Source organism: Calonectris borealis, chromosome 5 (genome assembly GCF_964195595.1).
Source record: "Calonectris borealis chromosome 5, bCalBor7.hap1.2, whole genome shotgun sequence".
Taxonomy (NCBI): domain Eukaryota; kingdom Metazoa; phylum Chordata; class Aves; order Procellariiformes; family Procellariidae; genus Calonectris; species Calonectris borealis.
In genome coordinates this window covers 46,834,086-46,854,225 of record NC_134316.1, presented here as the reverse complement: position 1 = coordinate 46,854,225, position 20,140 = coordinate 46,834,086, and the positions used below count along the sequence as shown (strand labels likewise).

At 50.9% G+C, this 20,140-nt stretch overlaps 1 protein-coding gene across 2 annotated transcripts in view; it reads left to right on the top strand.

The window, feature by feature from the left end:
• Positions 1 to 13,357, top strand: part of PRDM11 (PR/SET domain 11) — a 49,908-nt gene extending 36,551 nt beyond the window's left edge. The window contains exons 6-8 of one of the 2 annotated variants that reach the window (XM_075152336.1): positions 285 to 472; positions 3,572 to 4,222; positions 5,060 to 13,357. In XM_075152336.1, coding sequence (XP_075008437.1) covers positions 285 to 472; positions 3,572 to 4,222; positions 5,060 to 7,224 — 3,004 coding nt within the window. In that variant the 3' untranslated portion in view covers positions 7,225 to 13,357. Of the gene's footprint in view, positions 1 to 284; positions 473 to 2,638; positions 2,803 to 3,571; positions 4,223 to 5,059 lie in introns of those variants that run through there. The other variant, XM_075152337.1, reaches the window with a different exon arrangement.
• Positions 13,358 to 20,140: the final 6,783 nt, after the last annotated feature.

Genomic DNA, 20,140 nt, shown 5'->3' with positions numbered 1-20,140 from the left:
CTGGCAGAGATACTCCTTCAGATTGGATGTACATTGCTGTCATCCCTTCCACAGCAGAAATGGACCCACTAGCTTAGTGTTCCCTGGGTGTCCATGCTCGTTGTCCTGTATTTCCGGCAATTTGCACACCATTACTTACAACTCCATGCTTTCCAGTCTGGAAAGTCTGTTGATGGCTCTCTCCGAAGGTCAATGCTGGCTTCATCGTGGTTGTCATGCTGGTGCAAGGGGGGGCACAGGAGAAAAGTTTGTGCTTCACGCCTGCCTTGTCACCTCGCCCTCAGGTACGTGATCATCTCCCGGGAGGAGAGGGAGCAGAACCTGATGGCCTTCCAGCACAGCGAGAGGATTTACTTCCGTGCCTGCCGTGACATCCGCCCTGGGGAGAAGCTGCGGGTCTGGTACAGTGAGGATTACATGAAGCGGTTGCATAGCATGTCCCAGGAGACCATCAACAGGAATCTCACAAGCGGTGAGTCCCCTCCCTTTCCACCCTCTCCCCCGACCCCCTTGGGCTGCCACGCTGGTTGGACCGAGTGCGGTGGGTGAAGTAGGTGATGCACAGGCTGTGCGAGGAGAGCTGCATTTCTAGAAGCAGAGCACCTCTGGGTGAGAGCTCTGCGTGGCGTGGATGGATGGGTGCACAAGAAGAATAATGTAACCACTGTCATGGAGATCGTGAAAGAAAGATTTGTGCTGTGTCGTGTCACGTGTCGTGTTGTGTCATGTCGCGTGTGTGCTGCAAGGGCCTGATGCAAAGCCCAGGGATCACAGAGCTCCTCTGTCACAAGACTTTCTGGCCTGAAGATTGCCAAGCTGGTGGTCCCACGCACAGGCGTTAGGTTTTTCTTCTGAACGTGCTGCTTTCTCTGGCTCCTGTGAGCAGCCTGTATGAGGGAGCTCCAGCTGGTTTTCTGGGCATATGAAAGAAAGATTTCCTTGGTGTGTTTGTATGTCCATTTTCCTCGCTTAATTTATCTCCTCTTTCTTCAGAAAGATAATTTGGGATCAGCGCGACATCAGCTAGAGACTCCTTAGTCTCACAACCTTAGAGTGCGTGTACAACGTACAGGAGGCTTTGTACTTGTCAGACTGATTCTTCCCTGGATAAAAATTGTTATCTTATCTTAAGAGTAGTCATGCTGGAACAAACCCAGCAGTCCTTTAGGTCAGCGTAATGTCAGCAATACAGGGGGCTTTAGAGGAAGGCAAAAATTCTTAATGCGTCTGTTCATCTATTCGATGCTGAGACCTGAAGTTAATTAAGGGCATTTCTTTCCAGGCCTAGCCACAGAATGGCAGGGCCTCAGAGGGGCAGCCACACTAAATATAACTTTCTAATTAAGATTCCCGTGTATATTATTAGACAGCTGCTGTTGCTGCCTTGACTTGGTAAAAGGTGTCTCCTCTTTAATCATGGGGTGGACAAGATGTCCTGAAAAAGCTGGTTATCTCCATCACCTTGGAGTTGTAACGCACTTGCAGCGTTACATCTTGATGGCTGTACTTGGGCAATTCCCACTTCTGAATTAACATTGGTGTGAATGTGCTTTTTTATGTTAATAAACATCACTGAGTGATTAGGTACAGGCTGCAGTGATTTTGCTGCATCCCATGCACACATTAGTTGTCCAGATGGCTTAGTACTTTCTGAAAGTACGGCAAGAGAAAGACTATGCCCTTGGAGCAGCTGCCTTGGAGGGCCACGAAGGCTACAAACAATTGCCCAGCCATACAGATATGCCTTTAGTCATGGTTTGTCGTGGTGTCATGGTTTGTGCGAGCTGAAATGGCAACTCACAGCCTGCTCTGTGCTACGAGTGAGGTGAAGATCTGCCTCCGGGCTCCTCAGGACCCGCCACAGCCTACCACACACTCGGGTAGAAACCCATGTGGCTGCAGAGACCATCCTAGAACCCCCCTGACCTCTCGGTGAGCTCATCCGCGGCGAGCTGGGCCCACTGCACTCGCAGACGGAGTGCAGAGACGTTGTTAAAACGGAGCATCACTCGGGCCGTTGCTAGACTTGCGAGACATCGCAGCCGCAGCTGGGAGGGCACTGGGAGGCGGTCAGGGAGCGACGCCAAAATCTGTTGAGTCACTTGCTATTTAAAAGGTTTCAAATCCCCTGCAGATGAGCCTGTCGAGTGCAGTGGCACGCTTTATTAACTCACAGAAAAATAACGTGGTTCCTGGGTTTTGTTTCTGCCGGTAGTTTCTGGCCCGCCTCATCAATGGAGGTGAGACCAATAAAGTGAGGGATCATCCTGTGATTTCTAGCTTTTCCATAGGGCTGAACCACTCGGTTGGTTGGGGGAAAAAACCACCGGAAAAGAAGAAGAATCCATTCTCTAAATCCCTACCTCTGCCAGTAGTTGTTATAGTCCGTAACGGGGGAAATACTAAATCAGAGGCTCAAAGCTTTGCCCGTAGAAATTCTCGTCAATGTGTTGAAAATGAGATCTGTTGTTATGGATTCAGTCAAGAAGTGGCTGGGTTTGGCAGCCAGCATCAAAACCCAGTGCAAAATCCCTGCCAGTCGGGCCAGCCCTTTTTCGGTGCCTTACTCTAACTGTTGCGAGTCTTGCATCTTTTCTGCATTCTTAGCATTGCTGTCCTTAGAGAGGGAATGGTAGCTTTTGCTCCGTAACTCTTATGAAAGCATGACACTTTAAAAGCAAACAAAACCAAAAATCAGCATAAAGCAGCGTCTTGTTTGGGAAGCCATCAATGCTTGAAGTTATTTACAAGATAGAAGAATGATGGAAATTGAGCCAAACCTATCGTCTTTTGAATTTCCAGGTAAGGAAATCTGGCTATTCCCTTTATTTTAAGCAATTAGTAATTTGTATGAGGTTGCTTTTATTATTGTTTTTTTTTTTTGATCACTGAATTGCCACACTCTTAGACTCCACCGGGACAAACTAGATGTCCCATCCTTTGAAGGCATTCACCCGTTGTAGCTCAGTTGACAATGAGTACCTTGGGGTTTAAGAGCGCAAGTTATTTTTACTTGGAGCAGCCTCCAAACTGAACGAGAGTGAAGGGGCTTGCAGACTTTGTGCCGTGTTGTGCACAGACGCTGGGGTTGTCATGAAACGATCCGAATCTCTCGCTGCACTGCTGTACGCTTGATACCTTTTACCAAGTCAAACAGGCACAGGTCTTCCAGGCAGCTGAAATGGTGCTTGGGCTCTGGGCATTAGGTTCCACTGCGATCAGTCATTCACCTCGTAGTCCTTCACCTCGTAGTCCTCTTGCAGCGCGGGTTGGTTATTCCGTTAGGTTAAACAAGCTGCCTGTAGTTTCTCTTCTCTTGAGAGTGTGTGGGTCCTACTCCGCTGTGGCTACCCAGGACTGTCTCTGTTTTTGCAGACGTGCCCATTAGCAGGGCTCCTCCTCTCGCGAGCCTCGGTTTCCACTGAGTTGTGTCAGTTCCCTGGTTTGTAACGCAAGGTGCAGACCTGCAGGGATTCAGCCTGCCTTTTTGTTCTTTTTTCGTTTGAGTTTTAGATTGAGGGATGTTGCTCGGTTCCCGGTGATAATCCCCCCCCCTCATTTTCCTTCCCAGGAGACAAAAAGTTGCAGAGGGAAAAGGCAGAAAAGAATGTGGAAAATCAAGAGGACACGAGGGGGCCGCTCCAGCTCGCCACCTTAAAACAAGGGAAGAGCCCCTACAAGCGCAGCTGTGACGAGGGGGAATCCCACCCCCAAACAAAGAAAAAAAAGATTGACCTCATCTTCAAAGACGTTCTGGAGGCTTCCTTGGAGTCCGCCAAATTTGAAGAGAACCAGTTAGCAACGAGTACGCCTCTTTCCATCAGAAAAGCATCTAAATACCAGGCCGAAGACATCTTTGAGAGGTGTGGCAGTGCCATGCAGCATGGCTCCCTGAACCTCAGCAGAAACCGAAGCGAGGGGGAATGGAAGGTCCCCCACGGTTCCTCTTTCAGCTCAGCCAAAGAGGTGGGCATCCTTGAAGACGAGGAAGAAGAGCCCTTGTCACTCAAAGCAGACAGCCCCACCGAGCTGTCACTGGCCTCTGCACGAGGCAACTCCCACGAAATCCCCACCACCTCCTTCTGCCCCAACTGCATCCGGCTGAAGAAGAAGATCCGGGAGCTGCAGGCCGAGTTAGACATGCTGAGGTCTGGGAAGTTGCCCGAGCCACCCGTGCTACCGCCCCAGGTACCCGAGCTCCAAGAGTTCTCGGACCCCACAGGTAAGCCTTGCCGAGTAACAGCATTCTCCAAACCCTGCCTAAGGAGAGTAGTGAGATGCCTGTGTGCTGTGTACCCACCTAAAGCGTTTTGCTCTGAGTATTCAGGTGAACACGTGGTTCCGTGGAAGGTTCGTTGTCAGGTTTTGTGACCGGGTGGGCCAGGAGCTGACACAGCTGTGGGCACAGTGGAAAACACTGTCTGGGAAAGACTCTGTATGACAACTTGCTCTATTTGTTGCCGTTGTAACTGATAATGCACTGCCAATAAAAAAGACATTCCATTGCAGACAGTTTGTTTGCTGTATTTTTGATGCATTCTCTTTCAGCGGAAGCCCGTCCACAGTGCCTCGCATGCTACCAAGAAAGTCTGAATGACTCTGAGCTAAGACCGAAATGTGCGCTCTTTGTGTATGAAATGATGTCCCGCTGTGTCCCTTGTTGGAAAGCCCTCTGTTTCTTCCACTGCCTTAGCACAACCATGTGTCCCTTTCTGAAGATGCGTTTCATTTCCTCCAGGAGTGTGCTGTCGAGCAGCCAGGAACCTTCACCAAAGGGAATATTTGGGTCACACCATGTATTGTGCAAGTGGCCAGGATGTAGCGTCCTTTCTTGCTGTCCGTTGTGGCGTGCTGGAGACAAAGTTCCTATGCAGAAACATCGATTTATTTTCCCTTCAAAGCCTTGATTCAAATGCTACCCATAGCGCTTTGTGGGCAGGAGAGGGCACGTTGTGGCCAGCTCATCAGGCAATGCTCTGCTGTCACCAGTAGGATGCTCCTCTAGCACAGCAACTTTGTAAATACCATATATTTTTCCTTTTTTTTTTTTTTTTTACAGCTTCAGAAAGCATCATCTCTGTTCCCACCATCATGGAGGACGATGACCAAGAGGTGGATTCTGCTGATGAATCGGTTTCCAATGACATGATTGCTGCTACAGACGAGCCTTCCAAGATGTCTTCTGCGACGGGCCGGAGGATACGGCGGTTCAAGCAAGAGTGGCTTAAAAAGTTTTGGTTTCTGCGGTACTCCCCGACACTGAATGAAATGTGGTGCCACGTCTGTAGGCAGTACACAGTGCAATCCTCTCGGACTTCAGCCTTCATCATTGGCTCAAAGCAGTTCAAGATACACACGATAAAGCTTCACAGCCAGAGCAACCTCCACAAGAAGTGCCTGCAGCTTTACAAGCTCAGGATGCACCCAGAGAAGACAGAAGAGATGTGCCGAAATATGACCCTGCTCTTCAATACCGCCTACCACTTGGCCCTGGAGGGCAGGCCCTACTACGACTTTCGGCCTCTGGCAGAACTACTGAGGAAGTGTGAGCTCAAGGTGGTGGATCAATACATGAACGAGGGGGACTGCCAAATCTTAATCCACCACATTGCCCGGGCTCTTCGAGAGGACCTGGTTGAACGCATCCGACAGTCTCCCTTCCTCAGCATCATCCTGGACGGGCAGAGCGATGACTTGCTTGCAGACACGGTTGCGGTTTATGTGCAGTACACGAGCAGCGATGGGCCTCCGGCAACCGAATTCCTGTCTCTTCAGGAACTGGGCTTTTCTACAACGGACAGTTACCTCCAAGCGCTAGACAGGGCTTTTTCCAGCCTGGGAATACGATTGCAGGATGAGAAGCCAACTATTGGCTTGGGAGTCGATGGTGCTAACATTACCGCCAGCCTGAGAGCCAACTTGTTCATGACAATCAGAAAGACCTTGCCCTGGCTTCTCTGCCTGCCCTTTATGGTGCACAGGCCCCACTTGGAAATTTTGGATGCAATCAGCGGGAAGGAACTGCCGTGCCTGGAGGAGCTAGAAAACAATTTGAAGCAACTGCTCAGTTTCTATCGTTACTCTCCCCGACTCATGTGTGAGTTGAGGGTCACTGCTGCCACTCTGTGCGAAGAGACGGAGTTCTTGGGGGACATTCGAGCAGTGAAGTGGATCATTGGGGAGCAGAATGTCCTCAACGCTCTAATCAAGGATTACCTTGAGGTTGTGGCCCATCTCAAAGACGTCAGCGGCCAGACCCAAAGGGCGGACGCTTCTGCCATTGCCTTGGCTCTCCTGCAGTTCCTGATGGACTACCAGTCGATTAAACTCATCTACTTCCTATTGGATGTGATTGCTGTGCTTTCACGCCTTGCCTACATCTTCCAAGGGGAGTACCTTCTTGTGTCGCAGGTGGACGATAAAATAGAGGAGGCCATCCAGGAGATCAGCCGGCTAGCAGACTCGCCCGGGGAGTACTTGCAGGAATTCGAGGAAAACTTCCGCGAAAGCTTTAATGGCATTGCTGTGAAAAACCTACGGGTGGCTGAAGCCAAATTCCAGTCGATCAGAGAAAAGATCTGCCAGAAGACCCAGGTGATCCTAGCCCAAAGGTTCGATTCCCGTAGCCGGACATTTGTGAAGGCCTGTCAGGTATTTGACCTTGCAGCTTGGCCCAGAAGCACTGATGAGCTCATGACCTATGGGAAGGAGGATATGGTACAAATATTTGAACACCTGGAGACGGTCCCGTCGTTTTCCAGAGAGGTTTGCAGAGAGGGGATGGACACCCGAGGGAGTCTGCTGATGGAGTGGCGAGAACTCAAGGTGGATTATTATACCAAAAACGGTTTTAAAGATTTGCTCAGTCACATTTGTAAATACAAACAGAGATTCCCCCTCCTAAATAAAATAGTTCAGATCCTTAAAGTCCTTCCCACCTCATCGGCCTGCTGCGAGAAGGGGCGCACCGCCCTGCAGAGAGTGCGCAAAAACAACCGCTCTCGGCTCACGCTGGAGCAGCTCAGCGATCTTTTGACGATTGCCGTTAACGGGCCGCCCATTGCCAACTTCGATTGCAAAAGGGCGCTAGATAGTTGGTTCGAGGAGAAGTCGGGCAATAGTTATGCGCTGTCGGCTGAAATGCTGAGCAGGATGTCGTCTCTTGATCAGAAGCCAATGTTGCAGAGCATGGACCATGGCTCTGAGTTTTACCCCGATATTTAGGAAGGAATGCCTCAGATCAGAAAGCTGTTGAATAATTTTTTTAATCTATACTCTAAACTTTGATATATTATATAAAATATATATATTATATATATTAAGGAAAAACCCACACTGAAAATTTAAAAGTTAAGACGATGTGCGTCTGATAGAAGCTAAGCAGAATTTTAAAGATTGAGACAATGTTTAGACATTTACTGGTGTCTCCAACCATGGCAGCTGCAGCGTAGGTGGCAACATTTCATTCTTTAGAAGCATGTGCTGGGGCCATACTCTACACGTTCAAACCTAATGATCTATAAGCTAGACGACGGGTCTTTGTCAGCCTCACCCTCCCGGTGGTTTCCTTTGTATGTGTGTTGTCGGTTTGTTGGGTTGGTTTTTGTGTTGTTTTGTTTTGGGGTTGGTTGGTTGGTTTTTTCCCCCTCAGTTTTAATCTCTGCCTCTCTTTCCGTTGTCCAGTCCAGTTATTGAGCCATTTGAGCCTTTTGTTGACGACCGTCAGATTTCTGATTTCCGACAGAGCATCCCGTGCATTGAGGTTGCCCCCGGCTCTCCAGCTCCACCCAGTTTTCCTTGCTCGAGTGGGAGCTTTCTTCACTCACAGAGATTACTGGCAGGAGGGAAGGGCTGGAGGCGGAATTTTGGGTTTTTCTTCTGATTTAGAAACAAATGCCTCCACTAAACTGTGATGCCCCTTTCTCAGTTCTCCCTACTTTTGGGCTGTAGAGTAATACTTGGCTTTCAGCTCCTTTTATGATAACCGTAGTACCAGTCTATCATACGTATATTATAATATGATGTCATGTGCAGACTATAAAATAGCAAAATAGAGAAGGCAGGGGGAAATTTTTGCATTTATATTTTTATATTGTAGGAGATAAAAAAATATATATATACAACTATTCATTCAAAACCAGGGCTGCTGTGGAAGCTAGACAGCCAATGAGTCAAGAGCCATCTCTGGGCGGAGATTCAAAGGCTTAAAAAATTATATTCTAATTTACATTATTTATACTATGTCTTTATAATCCTAGATTGTTGTGGGTTTTTTGTTTTGTTTTGTTTTGTTTTGTTTGGAATGACTGAAAGAAAAACCTGCTGCGGTTTGGTGGCAGGAGCTATCAATGCAAGATTATCTTGGATTATATTCATGTGATGGTGTCCTACAAAGGTTCACGTATTCTCTTGTGACCAAGGTAACATGTTCCACAGCACAGCAGACTGATGACAGCAGGAAGAAGGGATGCTCTGCTTCTTCCTGCGAAATATTTCTTCCTTTCTTGAAGGGATGCGGAGTCCAGCTGGAATGTGAATGGGGGACTTGCACCTTCCATCACAAAGAGATTGTTCTGTGGGCTTGGGGTTCTTATTTGTTTTATTCTTTTAAAGTAAATGAACTCCAGGCATTCACACAATATCACTTCAGGTTAGAAAAGAAAAAAAAAAAAGAAACCACAAAACCAAAAAAAAAAACCACAAACAAAAAAGGTGCAAAAACTCCACAGATGCTAGTGCCTTGCCCCGCTGATGTGGCATGGACAGCACCAACCTGACCAGACCATCGTGGGAGTGAGAACCTGTTGTCCAGAAGGTGTCCGAGCCGACATGTTCTCACTTCCCAGAGGGACGAGCTTTGTGCCAAGCTGTGTTGTTTGGAAACGTGATGGTGGTATCAGCAACACTGAACCTTTCCTTTCTCCTGTTACACCCCTGCCCTTGGTCTTGGTGCTAAGATATCTCTAGAACCGTTGCTGCTAGTTGATAGCTTTTCATTTATATAAATATATATATATATATATAATATTATTTTATTTTTTAAACTTTTTTGTTTGTTTTCAATGGAGATGTAGCATGTTTGGAACCGATCTCTCTCGGAGTCACTTTCACTGCCAGGGTTCACGCACTGTCTTCCCCGGGAAAACGCGCACTTCTGCCTAGGTCTCGCTCACCTCCCGCTAACCCCTTTGCCTTCAGCAGAACTACGCAGCCAGCGCCGGGCAGAGGCGTGCAGCCACGCCGCTGCGTAGTGGCTCAGCTTTCAGACCCCACCGGAGCAGCTAAACCGGTGTGGGTCAGAGTTTTGGAAGCGTTTCCTCTCTGTCTCTGTGGGACCGAGGAGGGACTGAGCCCGCCCGAAGCACTAGCGGTGGCTGACCCTTGCGTCCTGGCTCTGCCCTCTTTGCTGTGAAACGGGGCGCTTCGGCTGAGGGGAGCAGAGCGGACCCCGCGAATGTAGCGGCGAGGGCTGGGCAGGCGGCGTACCCTCCGTAGCACTTACTCCCTGTCCCCTCTGCCTTACCTCAGACGGTGTGTGCGGCCTGCGGGGCGGCTCAGGCGCCTGCGCTGGGGCCACCCACCGAACCGCCAGTGGGGGTGCAGGCGCTGGGCGCTTCTCCCCGCAGTCCTCGCGGAAACGTCGCGAGCTAGGTCAGGGCATCGCGCCGTCGCCGCGCAGGGGCATCGATATGCAACACCTAGCAAGCAAAAAAACAGCTTCGTTTGCATTTTTTTCCTGTCTTTCCCAATAAGTGATGTGATCGAATCAACCCCTTCATCTAGAGGAGTAAAAATTAAACTGGAAACCCTCCGCCAGCTGTGCAGACTGGGGCAGTTGCTTGCCTGACTGTAAAACAGGGATCTCCCCACACGAGGTGCTGGTAGACCTGGCGAGTCGGCTCTGCTCAGGGTGCTGCCGCAAAGCTCACAGAGCTGCTCCCCGCCCCGGGAGATGGCAGGCTCCCTCCTTAGTGAAAATCTGAGGAGATGTAAAAAGGAAAAAAAAAAAGATAAAAAGGATAGACGAATTGCTGCTCCGTTAGTCTCTGACCTGGAGATGGGCAAGGTGAACGTGGATGTTGGAGACAAAAAGTGAGTTGACACACCGGAGGGGAATGGGCAGGCGGGGGAGACTTTTCCTTGTGGAGCGTGCACGCGGCAGCAGAAGCAAAAGTAACAAAGATACTCGATGCAAGCTGCTGTGGCTGTCGGAGAGGCTGTAAAGGCAGTTTCCCTCTTCCCTTTCTTTTTCATTTTCTCTTTCCTTTGCTCAACTCCAAAGCTCTTTGTGGGGGGAAATAGAGTCACCTGCCTCTCTGTTTGCAGCAGTGGAAGCTCCTCGGCACGTGGCTCTGTCGCAGGCCCGTCCAAGTGCCTGGCCTGCGTGGAGGGAGGGGACGCTTGCGGACAGTCTCCAGACACCTCTGCAGCCCGGAGCACTCCCCCGGGGCTTGTGCTGCGCCGCCCGAGAGGCCTGTTTACAGCTCCTGCTCTGAGCCGCTGTACTTTTGACGCCGGGGAGAAAAGGGTGCCTTGCCTTGTCGGCGAGGTAAGAGCTGCCAGAGGCTTGTTCAGAAATGATTCCGCTAATTTGTCACTCCTTTCCTTTGGTTCGTTTGCAAATCCCGCTCTCATCAGTGACATCTTTAACCGGCTGCTCTTACTCCTAACGGCAGAGCAAAACGTGCAGCCAGTGGTGGTTTCTTCTCCAGGCAGTCAGCTGGCAAAGGGAAAGCGCTTGTTTCTTTTGCAAATAACTTTGCGTGCACCTGTGAGCGGTGTCGGTGGGAAGTGTGATTCCCGGCCACGGGATGCTGTGGATACCCGGCAGTGGGAAAAGTCAGAGACCCCTTGCATTAGTGATGGGAAACGAACGCTTGGCAGAGCAGCCGGCCCGGCCCAGCCCAGCTCCCCCAACACAAACAATTCCCCGTCACCCCCACGTCAGAAAATAAACCCGGCCTTTGTCCTGGACAAACGCAGGTGCTTGGCAAGCTTTCCCTCCAGGTTTACCTGCCTATCTCAGATCTGTAGCTGTTACGCCCATGGATAGTCTGTGGATGGAAACGTGACTGCCGGCATGAGCGAGATAGGGAGGAGGGAGGAATACAATGCAAAGTGCCCCTGGCTTCCCAGTGCCCCGCCTGCCCAGCCTTTCCCGGGAGCGGCTGCATTTCTGGGCCCTCTTTGCAAACCCCAGGGCCCGGCCGGGCAGCAGCGAGGCCGGGGGGCAGCGGCTGGCATGGGGAGGGCTCGGCGTGGCGCGGAGGGAGGCCTCCTTAGCTCGGAGATCGCCGTGCGTCAGGTTTAATCGATGCCTTTCCTGCTGCGCTGAGCGAGTGAGAGGAGGTTGTTTTGAACGTGTTGCTCACAGCATCTTGAACTGCTTCGGCTGCAAAGAGAGGAGGGTTTCGTTTTCCTCAAATGAGCTCTTTATTCTCGCCTTCCCCCCGCGTCTTGGCTATGGCATCTGACTGTGAATAATGCACACTTCTCCAGACCCTCGGGTTTGTATTTCTAGCCCAATGGCTTTTTGGTTGCCCATTTCCCCCCCCCACCTTTTTGCTCAGGCTCCCTGCCTCTTTTACCCTGCTGTGAAGCAGAAATCCGTGAAGCACATGCAGACATGTCCTTCTGCAGGGCTCGCCAGTGGCCGCAGGGGTCTGGGCCCTCCGGCCACGAGGCCGAACTCAGCAGGGATAATCCTCACAAGAGACCAAAGCTCTTCCCATACCAGCGGGAGCCACGGGACAGGGGTGCGAGGGGACGCGGTGGGCAGGGTCCCGGTGTGTCATCTGCCTTGGGTCTCCAGCTGACCGCGGCGATGTGCCCCGCGCTGGTCGCGCTTTTGCTGATAACGACTCCTCAGACGTGCTTCAGGCTCGGTCCATCTCTTTCTCACAGCACAAACTCAACCAGGTGGCCCACAGGGTCTTCGGGGTCCCCTTTCTTTCGTATCTCATGAGGATTGCTGTTCGTTTGACCAGTGGGTAAGACAACCGAGACAGCCGGCTTGCAAATAAGCAGCAACAGCCTCTGCTTTTGCAGATTCCCCTCTCAGCCCTGTCGACAGAGGTCTTAAAAGCAGAAAAATGGTACGTTGCTCCCCCAGCCATTGTATACAATGCAGTAATGCCTATGCAATTCCTGTCTCCCTTGGAGACACGTATGATGTGTGTGCATGTAAGCTAGTGTATGTATACAGTACATATGCATATGGTCTATATATTGTATATACGCACATCCCAGTACATATACACACAGTACAAAAGATTAAAATCACATGCTTATATATCTATAAATAAAATCCTATATATTTATATATTTCTATGTTTTCGATAGATATAAAGATATAATATAGAGATAGACTCAACCACCCTTGTGTAAGGCTGGCCCTGTGTTCTGGCACAAGGCACGTAACACTGAAGACTTTGGACTTTGGGATAGTTTTAGCCATACACCGAGGCCTACATTTACGTGTATAGCACTCTATGGAGAGGGGCTTTGTGGTTAGGGCAAGGGGTCTCCTTGCTGGCATGTTAACCAAGTGCTAAATAAGGTTTGTGTAATAGGGGATTGTCTTGGTGGGGGAAAATGCTTGAGTGTCCTTGTCTTCTCCCGAGTAAGCCTCTGGCTGAGGTCCTGTGTGTCCACACACGGACAGATACATATCCCACCCTCACATGCACTTTTCTCTCTCCGCGTGGATGCGGTTGGCAACTGCGGGTACCGGTGCCGTGAAAACGTGGCTTTCTGCTGTTCCGCCCGGCGTTCCTGGGTCGTCGCCGGCACGCTGCCAGTGACACCCCACGCCGGCAGGCGCTCGCGCGGCACCCAGCAAGAGCGTGGGTTCGCTTGCGGGCATCGGTCAGCGACACAGACGTGGCGCTGGGATAAAGGCAGCAGGAGAGCAAAGGCGTTACTGAGCGGAGGGAGGGTCGCTGCCGCGTGGTCAGAGGTGGCAGGGATGGCGCACGGAGCTAGAGCAGCACGAATGAGAAGAGACCGCCAATTCGGAGCAATAAGGATGGGAGCGTGCAAGCCCCTTTGGGGAGGCACGTGCGGCTCTGTTGGGTCCGGCTGGCCGCTGCTCTGCTGCAGGAGCCGCTCTGCTCCCTCCGGTCTGGCAGCCGCTCCTCGGCCGGTGAGCAGCCTGCCTGGCCGGGGGCCCGGCTGGTTTTTCTGGAGGAAAGGGAACGATGTGATTGCGCGGAAGATGTGGTCGGTGGCGCATGTGTGCCTTTGGGCCCCAACGCGTGGTGTGCTGACCTTGCCAGACGGAAGCACCAAAGGATGCAACCCTCTTGCCCTGCCCGTGCGAAGACACACCTATGTTCGCATGACAGGCATGTCTGTGGCGGGACTGGGGGTGGATCCGGGCGACGGATCAGCCCTCCCTGAGTGTCTGCCGATGCCTGCGGGGTGGGCAGCCGCCTCATCCCTCCATCCTCCCCTTCAGACAGCCACTCATAGGACACTGACCCCGCTGCAGAGTGAAGCCCTTGGCTGGTACCTGGGGGGACCCAAGAGGTGCCTCTGGCTGGGCTGGCAGCGGGTGGTGGGTCACCGTGCTGCTTCCTCACGAGGGTCGAAGGGGAGGCGTGGAGGTCTGGCTTTGCAGCTCCACGCTGGGCCTGGCAACCACTGCACTCCTCGCCGTTTGTTTTAATTGTTGGCTTCGGTCGGGAGGAGGGTGAGTTGTAATTCCGACGGCCGAATGACTCGTTACACTGGTCTTGCATGAGCGGACGCTGTGCAAGCTCCCCCCCAAGCCCTGTCACACACCTCAGTGCCCTCTCCCAGGCCTCTCTCCTCCACACAACTGGTAATCCACCTCAGCCGCAACCCGCCCGCCGGCGGCTCCCCGCTCCGCCGCAGCCCCTCAGCCGCGCAGCGCCGGCGGGGAGCTCCCCGGCACGTGTTCCTCACGAACCTCAGAGACGGTTTCCTCGCTCCCAGCCCCCTCCTTCGGATGCCACTGACACTCGCGTAGGCTCAGCCCGCGGCCTCGCCGCCCGCCCGCCCGTGCCGGTGGCGCTGCCGCCCGGCGAGGGGCTCCCATGCACTGCACCTCATGTCGAATAAGCTCACTGGGCTACGTGGGGGAACCACGTCTCATATGCTGTAATGTCCCGAACGCTATAGGAGGGCTACGGAGTTTTCTGCCAGTCGTGGCATCCTCCTAGACTCACCCGACTGGTGGCAAAAATGCATTTCTACTTCCGGAAAACGAGAGGTTTTGTCTCAAACCTCTCCACATCCACATCCAAGCACAGCCCTGCTGAACTGTTTCAAGCGATCTCTCACCCACCCACCACACACACACACACACACACACACACGAAATGAGAGAAAAATATCTAGACGTCTATTACTACATATGTATTAATATGTTAATATCACTCTTTTGGAGAACATTAAAATGTTATTACTTTACAGACTATGCTTTATAGTACCTGTGTGAAAGGACCTAGGACACTGGATACGAATAGAGCTATGTTGATATATCATAGTATGTACACGAGAACCTTCCTTTTGTCATATTATCCTTGTAATGTAAAATGATTGTTAATAAAAAAACATTTAAATTTATCAAGTTGGGTTGCTAATTCTTTATATTGTTCTTGGAGGTTAATGTCATTTTCCCAGAGCAAGGGCACCTAAGCTGATGCACTCCGCCAGCCCACGACTGTAAGGGGCGCGTCTCAACGTCCTCACCTCGGTGAGCAAGTCCAGCATGTCCTGTGATGGAGCTGCGTCACTTCACCATGGGCTGGGTTATGCCGGTGCTGTGCCGAGGCCGCAGCGGCACGGAGCAGGAGCTGCCACCTCCCAGCAGCCCGCGGGGTCAGCACCGGCGCAGGTACGTCAGCACGCGTCGCGGTCGGGTAGGGGTGCGGAGTGGGTGCCCTTGCAGCCTCTGCGCTCCCTGTCTAGTTGGGTACAGTGGCGGTATCGTTGCCTTCGCTGCGGTGGGCTGTGCTTGTAGCGCACGTTGACAAAACCTTGCGTGTGTCCCTGGTTTGGTTTGAAGGATGGAGAGTCTTTTCCTGAGCTCTACATCCTCCAAAGCCAGCGGAAGCTGGACTTTTTCTACCCTTAAAAGAAAGGGCTGGTTTAACTTTGGATTCTTCTTCTTTGACATGAAAGTTTTGATTGAGGCTGGGTCCACGGTGGATTAACTAAAGGTGTGACTTTTAAAACAGTGCAATGAAATAAGAGTAATTTTGTACGTGGAGGTTCTTATGTCTGCTAAATCAGCGTGGGCCAGAGAGGCAACCTCTGAAACGAGTGTCCGTGGATTAGCACTGGGCTGTGAGTTGCGTTTTCTGATGAAACAGCTGTCAAAGCTGAAAACGTCGCCTCCTTGGGCTCAGCCATGGGCCCTCCTTCCTTCGCTGCAGCTCAGGTCTGCGTGGCAGCGCAAGCAGGGAGGGCGTTGCAAAGGTTTAGGCCAACCCTGCTACAGGGTGCCAACTGCAGCTAGAGAGAAACATAGGCAGAAAAAAAACCCTTCCAGCTCAAACAGTTGTTCGCTCAGCTGTAAATGTGTCTGTGTGTCAGTGGGGGGAACCAGAAAACGCAGGAGGAAGCTGTGCAGCTGACTGTATGGATCCTGTATGTGGCACTGCGTACTGCGAGTGTTGATGCTGATAGTATTGCTGAGCTTCAGTATGTAGAGGTGAAACCTCTCATAAACAGGACTGGCTCTTTAATTTAACTGGGTCTGGAGGGATCTCAGTTTTCCAATTGATCCTGGGTATGGATACCTGGGAATGGATACCAGCAGATAAACCAGTTTTACATGAAGTGGGCGAGCAGTTGAGCCCTCTCGGAAACGTTTAATGCAATGGATGCATATGGTATAAAAAGGTTTTTGCTCCCCCTTTGAGGCTCCACTGTCATATGCATGCTCATAGTCTTGGACTTAACCTGATGCCCAGCTGTGTCCCACTGGTGGCTGTTCTGGTTGCAAGGTGCCAATGCTACGCAGCTTGCTGGTCCTCCCGAAGGAAGAGAAATTTGGGTGGAAATTCTGGCCACGTCAGTCCCCGCGGGCGATGGGCTGTGCAGAAGCTTTGGTTTCAGAGTGAATGCCCCACAATCTTAACCAGGGACGGTAGCCACAGGGGCTGGAAGCGAGAGGCAATTTCCAGACTCAGAAGTGAAAATAGCCCAAAATTAGTGATCCAATAGAAAAGGTTGCTTTTGGTGACTTCCTCGAAGTCATTGAGCAGTCCAAGTGTTACAAACAATTTGCCATTTTCTGGCATCTTCCACTGTAGTGATTTAAAATCGCTTATTTTTGAGCAGTAAGCAAGCTCAGCAAAATCCTGGTGGTTGTCAGGGCTTAGCTCCAACTTAACAGGCTCTGGGTTTGCTGGGCACCCGGCAGCCAGCAGCGGAAACCTCATCTCTGGGGTTTTGCCTTTGCTAGTCAATTAGCAGCACACAGAGCAGGACAATGCTTCACTTTCAGCAGCTCAACCGTGTGTCAAGAGTAAGGGCGGCGTGTGAAATGCATTGCTGATTTGTAATTAATTTCCTAGAAGTGGTTTTGTGCTGCGGACACTTGACTGCCGCTGTTGGCAGTGATCAGCCTCCTTGCTGATAGCTTCAAACCAAGGACTTGGAAGCAAGATCCCTTCGAGCAAAGTGCACGATCTGAGCTGGTGTCAGGCAGGGAAGCTCACACAAATTTATCTGATTAGGGCTAAAGATGCCCTTCATTTTTAGGACCACTGATTCTCATGTTGATATGAGTGAAAAGGAAATGGAAAAATTCCTCCGTGATGGTTGTCATAGCATTAAAGCCTGGCGCGCTCTTCCCCAGCTGTGCTGGTGTCCTGGATGTGCTCTTGCTGTTGTTAGCAGCTGGCACTAAAAACTTGATTTAGCAAAAAACCCCAATGTGTTGTTTCTTCCTGGAAACAGGAGGACTGTGGTGCCTGCGACGCTGAGGGCTTGCAGGCATAACCAGAGGGGGTTTGCAGTGCTTCCCGGGGGCCTGTCTTCCCTATCTGCCTCTCCTGCGGCGGACGGGAAAGCGTGGGCAGCCGAGTACATCAGTGGGTTTAAGTGGGTGCCCGCCCGAGGTGTTTAAATCGGAGGGCCCGGGCAGGTGGCGGGGCGGTGCCGGGTCCGGCTCTGCAGTGGCACGGAGCAGTGGGCACAGGGGGCCAGAGGCTGCTTCTCACAGAACTGCTGCCACGCGAACGGAGCCACAGCTCATTTACAAGGGGCTCTAAAAATATCTGGAGGATAATCAAAGGCTCCCGCAGAACAGCATATGCGCTAACCAGACTTTTCAGCTCTCTGAAGTCCCCCTTTTGAAGTTGTTTTGATCCAAGGGGAAAAATAGGTGTGCTGTCTGCGCTGCTGTCAGCCGCGCCGTTTCTGGGGAGACTGGCGGTCCCTCCGGAGGAACGCGGGGGTGGGAGAGCAGTGCGGAGGTGCTGGGGCCAGGACAGGGAGCCGCGTGCAGCGCGGGGACGGGGTTTGCAGACCCGCGCTCCGGACCACTGCCGCACCTCGTGACACTCGGGAGAGCTGTCCTGGAAGACTGGGTAACAGGCAGGTTTGAGGTCTGAGCTGTCTTCTCAGGGACATCTTGGAGCCCCTTCCTCGCTGGGTTTATTCCACGTTCAGCGGTCACTAAGAGTTCAGGGAAGCGGAGGAACCGGCTGCAAACCTCCAGGGCTAGCACTGGTAATGGGTGCGACACAGCTGCTGGATTAGGTGCCGCTCTCTCCTGGCAGACAGAGGATTACGGGCCAGTCCCATTTTAATTTTTAAATACCGTGGGGGGAAAAAAGCTTCTAATAAATCCAAAGTGACAATGAACAGCAGGGTTAAGAGACGAATGGTTCTGCGGCAGCTATTGCTGCTTTTCAATCCACGGGGCTGGGAATTACTGAGTAACCCTGCTGTAATCCCCTAGGCAGGAAGGATTGTCCCTGGCAAATGCACCACCCGTGTTCAACTCCCTGCACGGCAAAAATACAGCTCCTTTCCCTCCACCTCTACGGCAAATGCTTCAGTAGCACCAGCCTCGCCGCGCAGCTAACATGCTGGTAGCAACCCTCTTTGCGAAGCCAGCAGCAGCCTGGGGCTCCATCAGACTCACTTTGTGGTTTCTCCTGTGCTTTAACACTGGCTGTGATGGGGGAGGGGGTGCCCCCAAACTGTCAGAGAGAGAAATACTTCCCACTCCTGCCCCAAAAATCTGTTTTCTCTTACTTTTATGTGCAGTTTTTGATCTCTGTGTCTTGTTAGGAACCAGCTAATTCCCGTGATGGTATTAGGTCAGCTAAGTAGGTATTCCTCCTTACAGATGCACAGTTTAGAGCGTATCATCAGCACCACCTTGAAAGTACTGGGATCGGCAAAAAGACTGAATCCAAATTCACTACTTAGTTTTGTTTCGGAGATGGAGCCAGTATCTGGGAGGAACCTGATTCCCAGATCCTATTCCCTAACCTCCTCACAGCTGCAGGAAAGCCTTTACAGCTTTGTTTAGCTGCCACCCTGCTGAAAAAGCCAATAGATTTCCTATGATTGGACTCCATTGCTGACTGCTCCCCTTCTCATCGTACGCCCATCCCTTGATGACACCCTTCAGAGGACCTTCTGTTGACTCACCCCAGTACTTTGTCCCCCTGACATGAGCTGCAAGCAGAGGGGACTTCCCCTAGAGTAAACAACGCAGACACACTGTTGACACAGTTTGGAATTATTTACTTGCGGTGATTTACATCTTGTGCTGTGACATTAGACACAATGGCTGAGCCTCACGCTCTATCTTTGTGCTTTGGACTGTGTGAACAATATAGAGTCCTAACAAACAGTATCTGGCTCTGTACAATAAACATACTGGGACACTAAAGGACCAAGTAAGCAGAAACGCCTTCTCATGCTGGAAGGCCACGAAGCACTATTGTACTTTGCTACTATTCTTGCGCAATTTGATTGTTACCAACAGAAGAAACAATATAAAGTGTCAAGTATTAGTATTTACTTATCATGCTTATCTTTCAGCAAATGAACCAAATATATTTTGAGACTTAGTTAAATTCTGAAACACACAAAAAATGCTACCAAAGCTCTGCCCTTCAATTCAATCAAACTTCAAATTGACCTTCATAAGAGTGCAAGAAGCGTGGTCCAGGCCACCTTAGCTCCCAGCTCTTACTAAACATCATCGTGCTCAACTCATCTTAAGACATCAGGAAAATTTGGGCAAACCTTGGGCTGTATTTCCAGAGCCCAAATTACAACCGCCTCCATTCCGGAAAAAAAAAATGGGTGTCTTTGGACACTACTGCCAGATAATACTGATGACAGATGCTAGCAAAATGCAAAGTACTTTTGTTCAAGGTGTTGAAAGCACAGTCATGCCTGGGAGAACAGTTGAGCCTGCAAATTTTCCCGGCCCTGTTGAAGGGAATTTTCCATTAATTTCTGATGTATTACCTCTTTGCAAAGCAAACATGGTTCCTATCACCATGGAAGCGTATTTGGGACAAGGAGTGAGGGGAAAACTGTGCACTGAACAGATGTTACCCTTACAGGAGACCAGCTGCAACCACTCCCCCTTACAACTGGGGAAGGGGGCTGAGGGTAGTAACGAGTCTAAACATCCCAGAAATGTTTTAGTGACTAGCGATGAACTGTGCTTTTTAATCTCTTCTACTGTAGCACAAATTGCCTAAAATCAAACTAGATCATTTCTCCGGGAAGATCTAGCTCTGAGAGCAGGTCAAGGCAAAGCAACATATGGCTACAATCTATATTTTAACCAAGTAACTCCTTAATGCAGTCACAAGTTATTTCCTCTGGCCTCTCAGTCCCCTCCTCTGAACAGAGGCCACAGCAGGAGACCACCTCTCCCAGGTGATGCTGGATGCAGTATGGGAGCTGCATTTCTCATTCTGTTTTACAGTAGTCGTGGTGTTTAGTTTCTGTCACTGGACGAGGGACTGTGAATCCCTGTCGTTAAACTCGCAACTCTCTCGTCCTTTGTGAAAAGGATTGTTCATTCTGACCAGGTAGACTGCCCCCCCCCGCCTTTTTTTAACTTCCTCCCTACAGTCTCTTTGCTTCCAGCTTCGTCATGTTAATGGGTTGTAGTAGGAAAAAT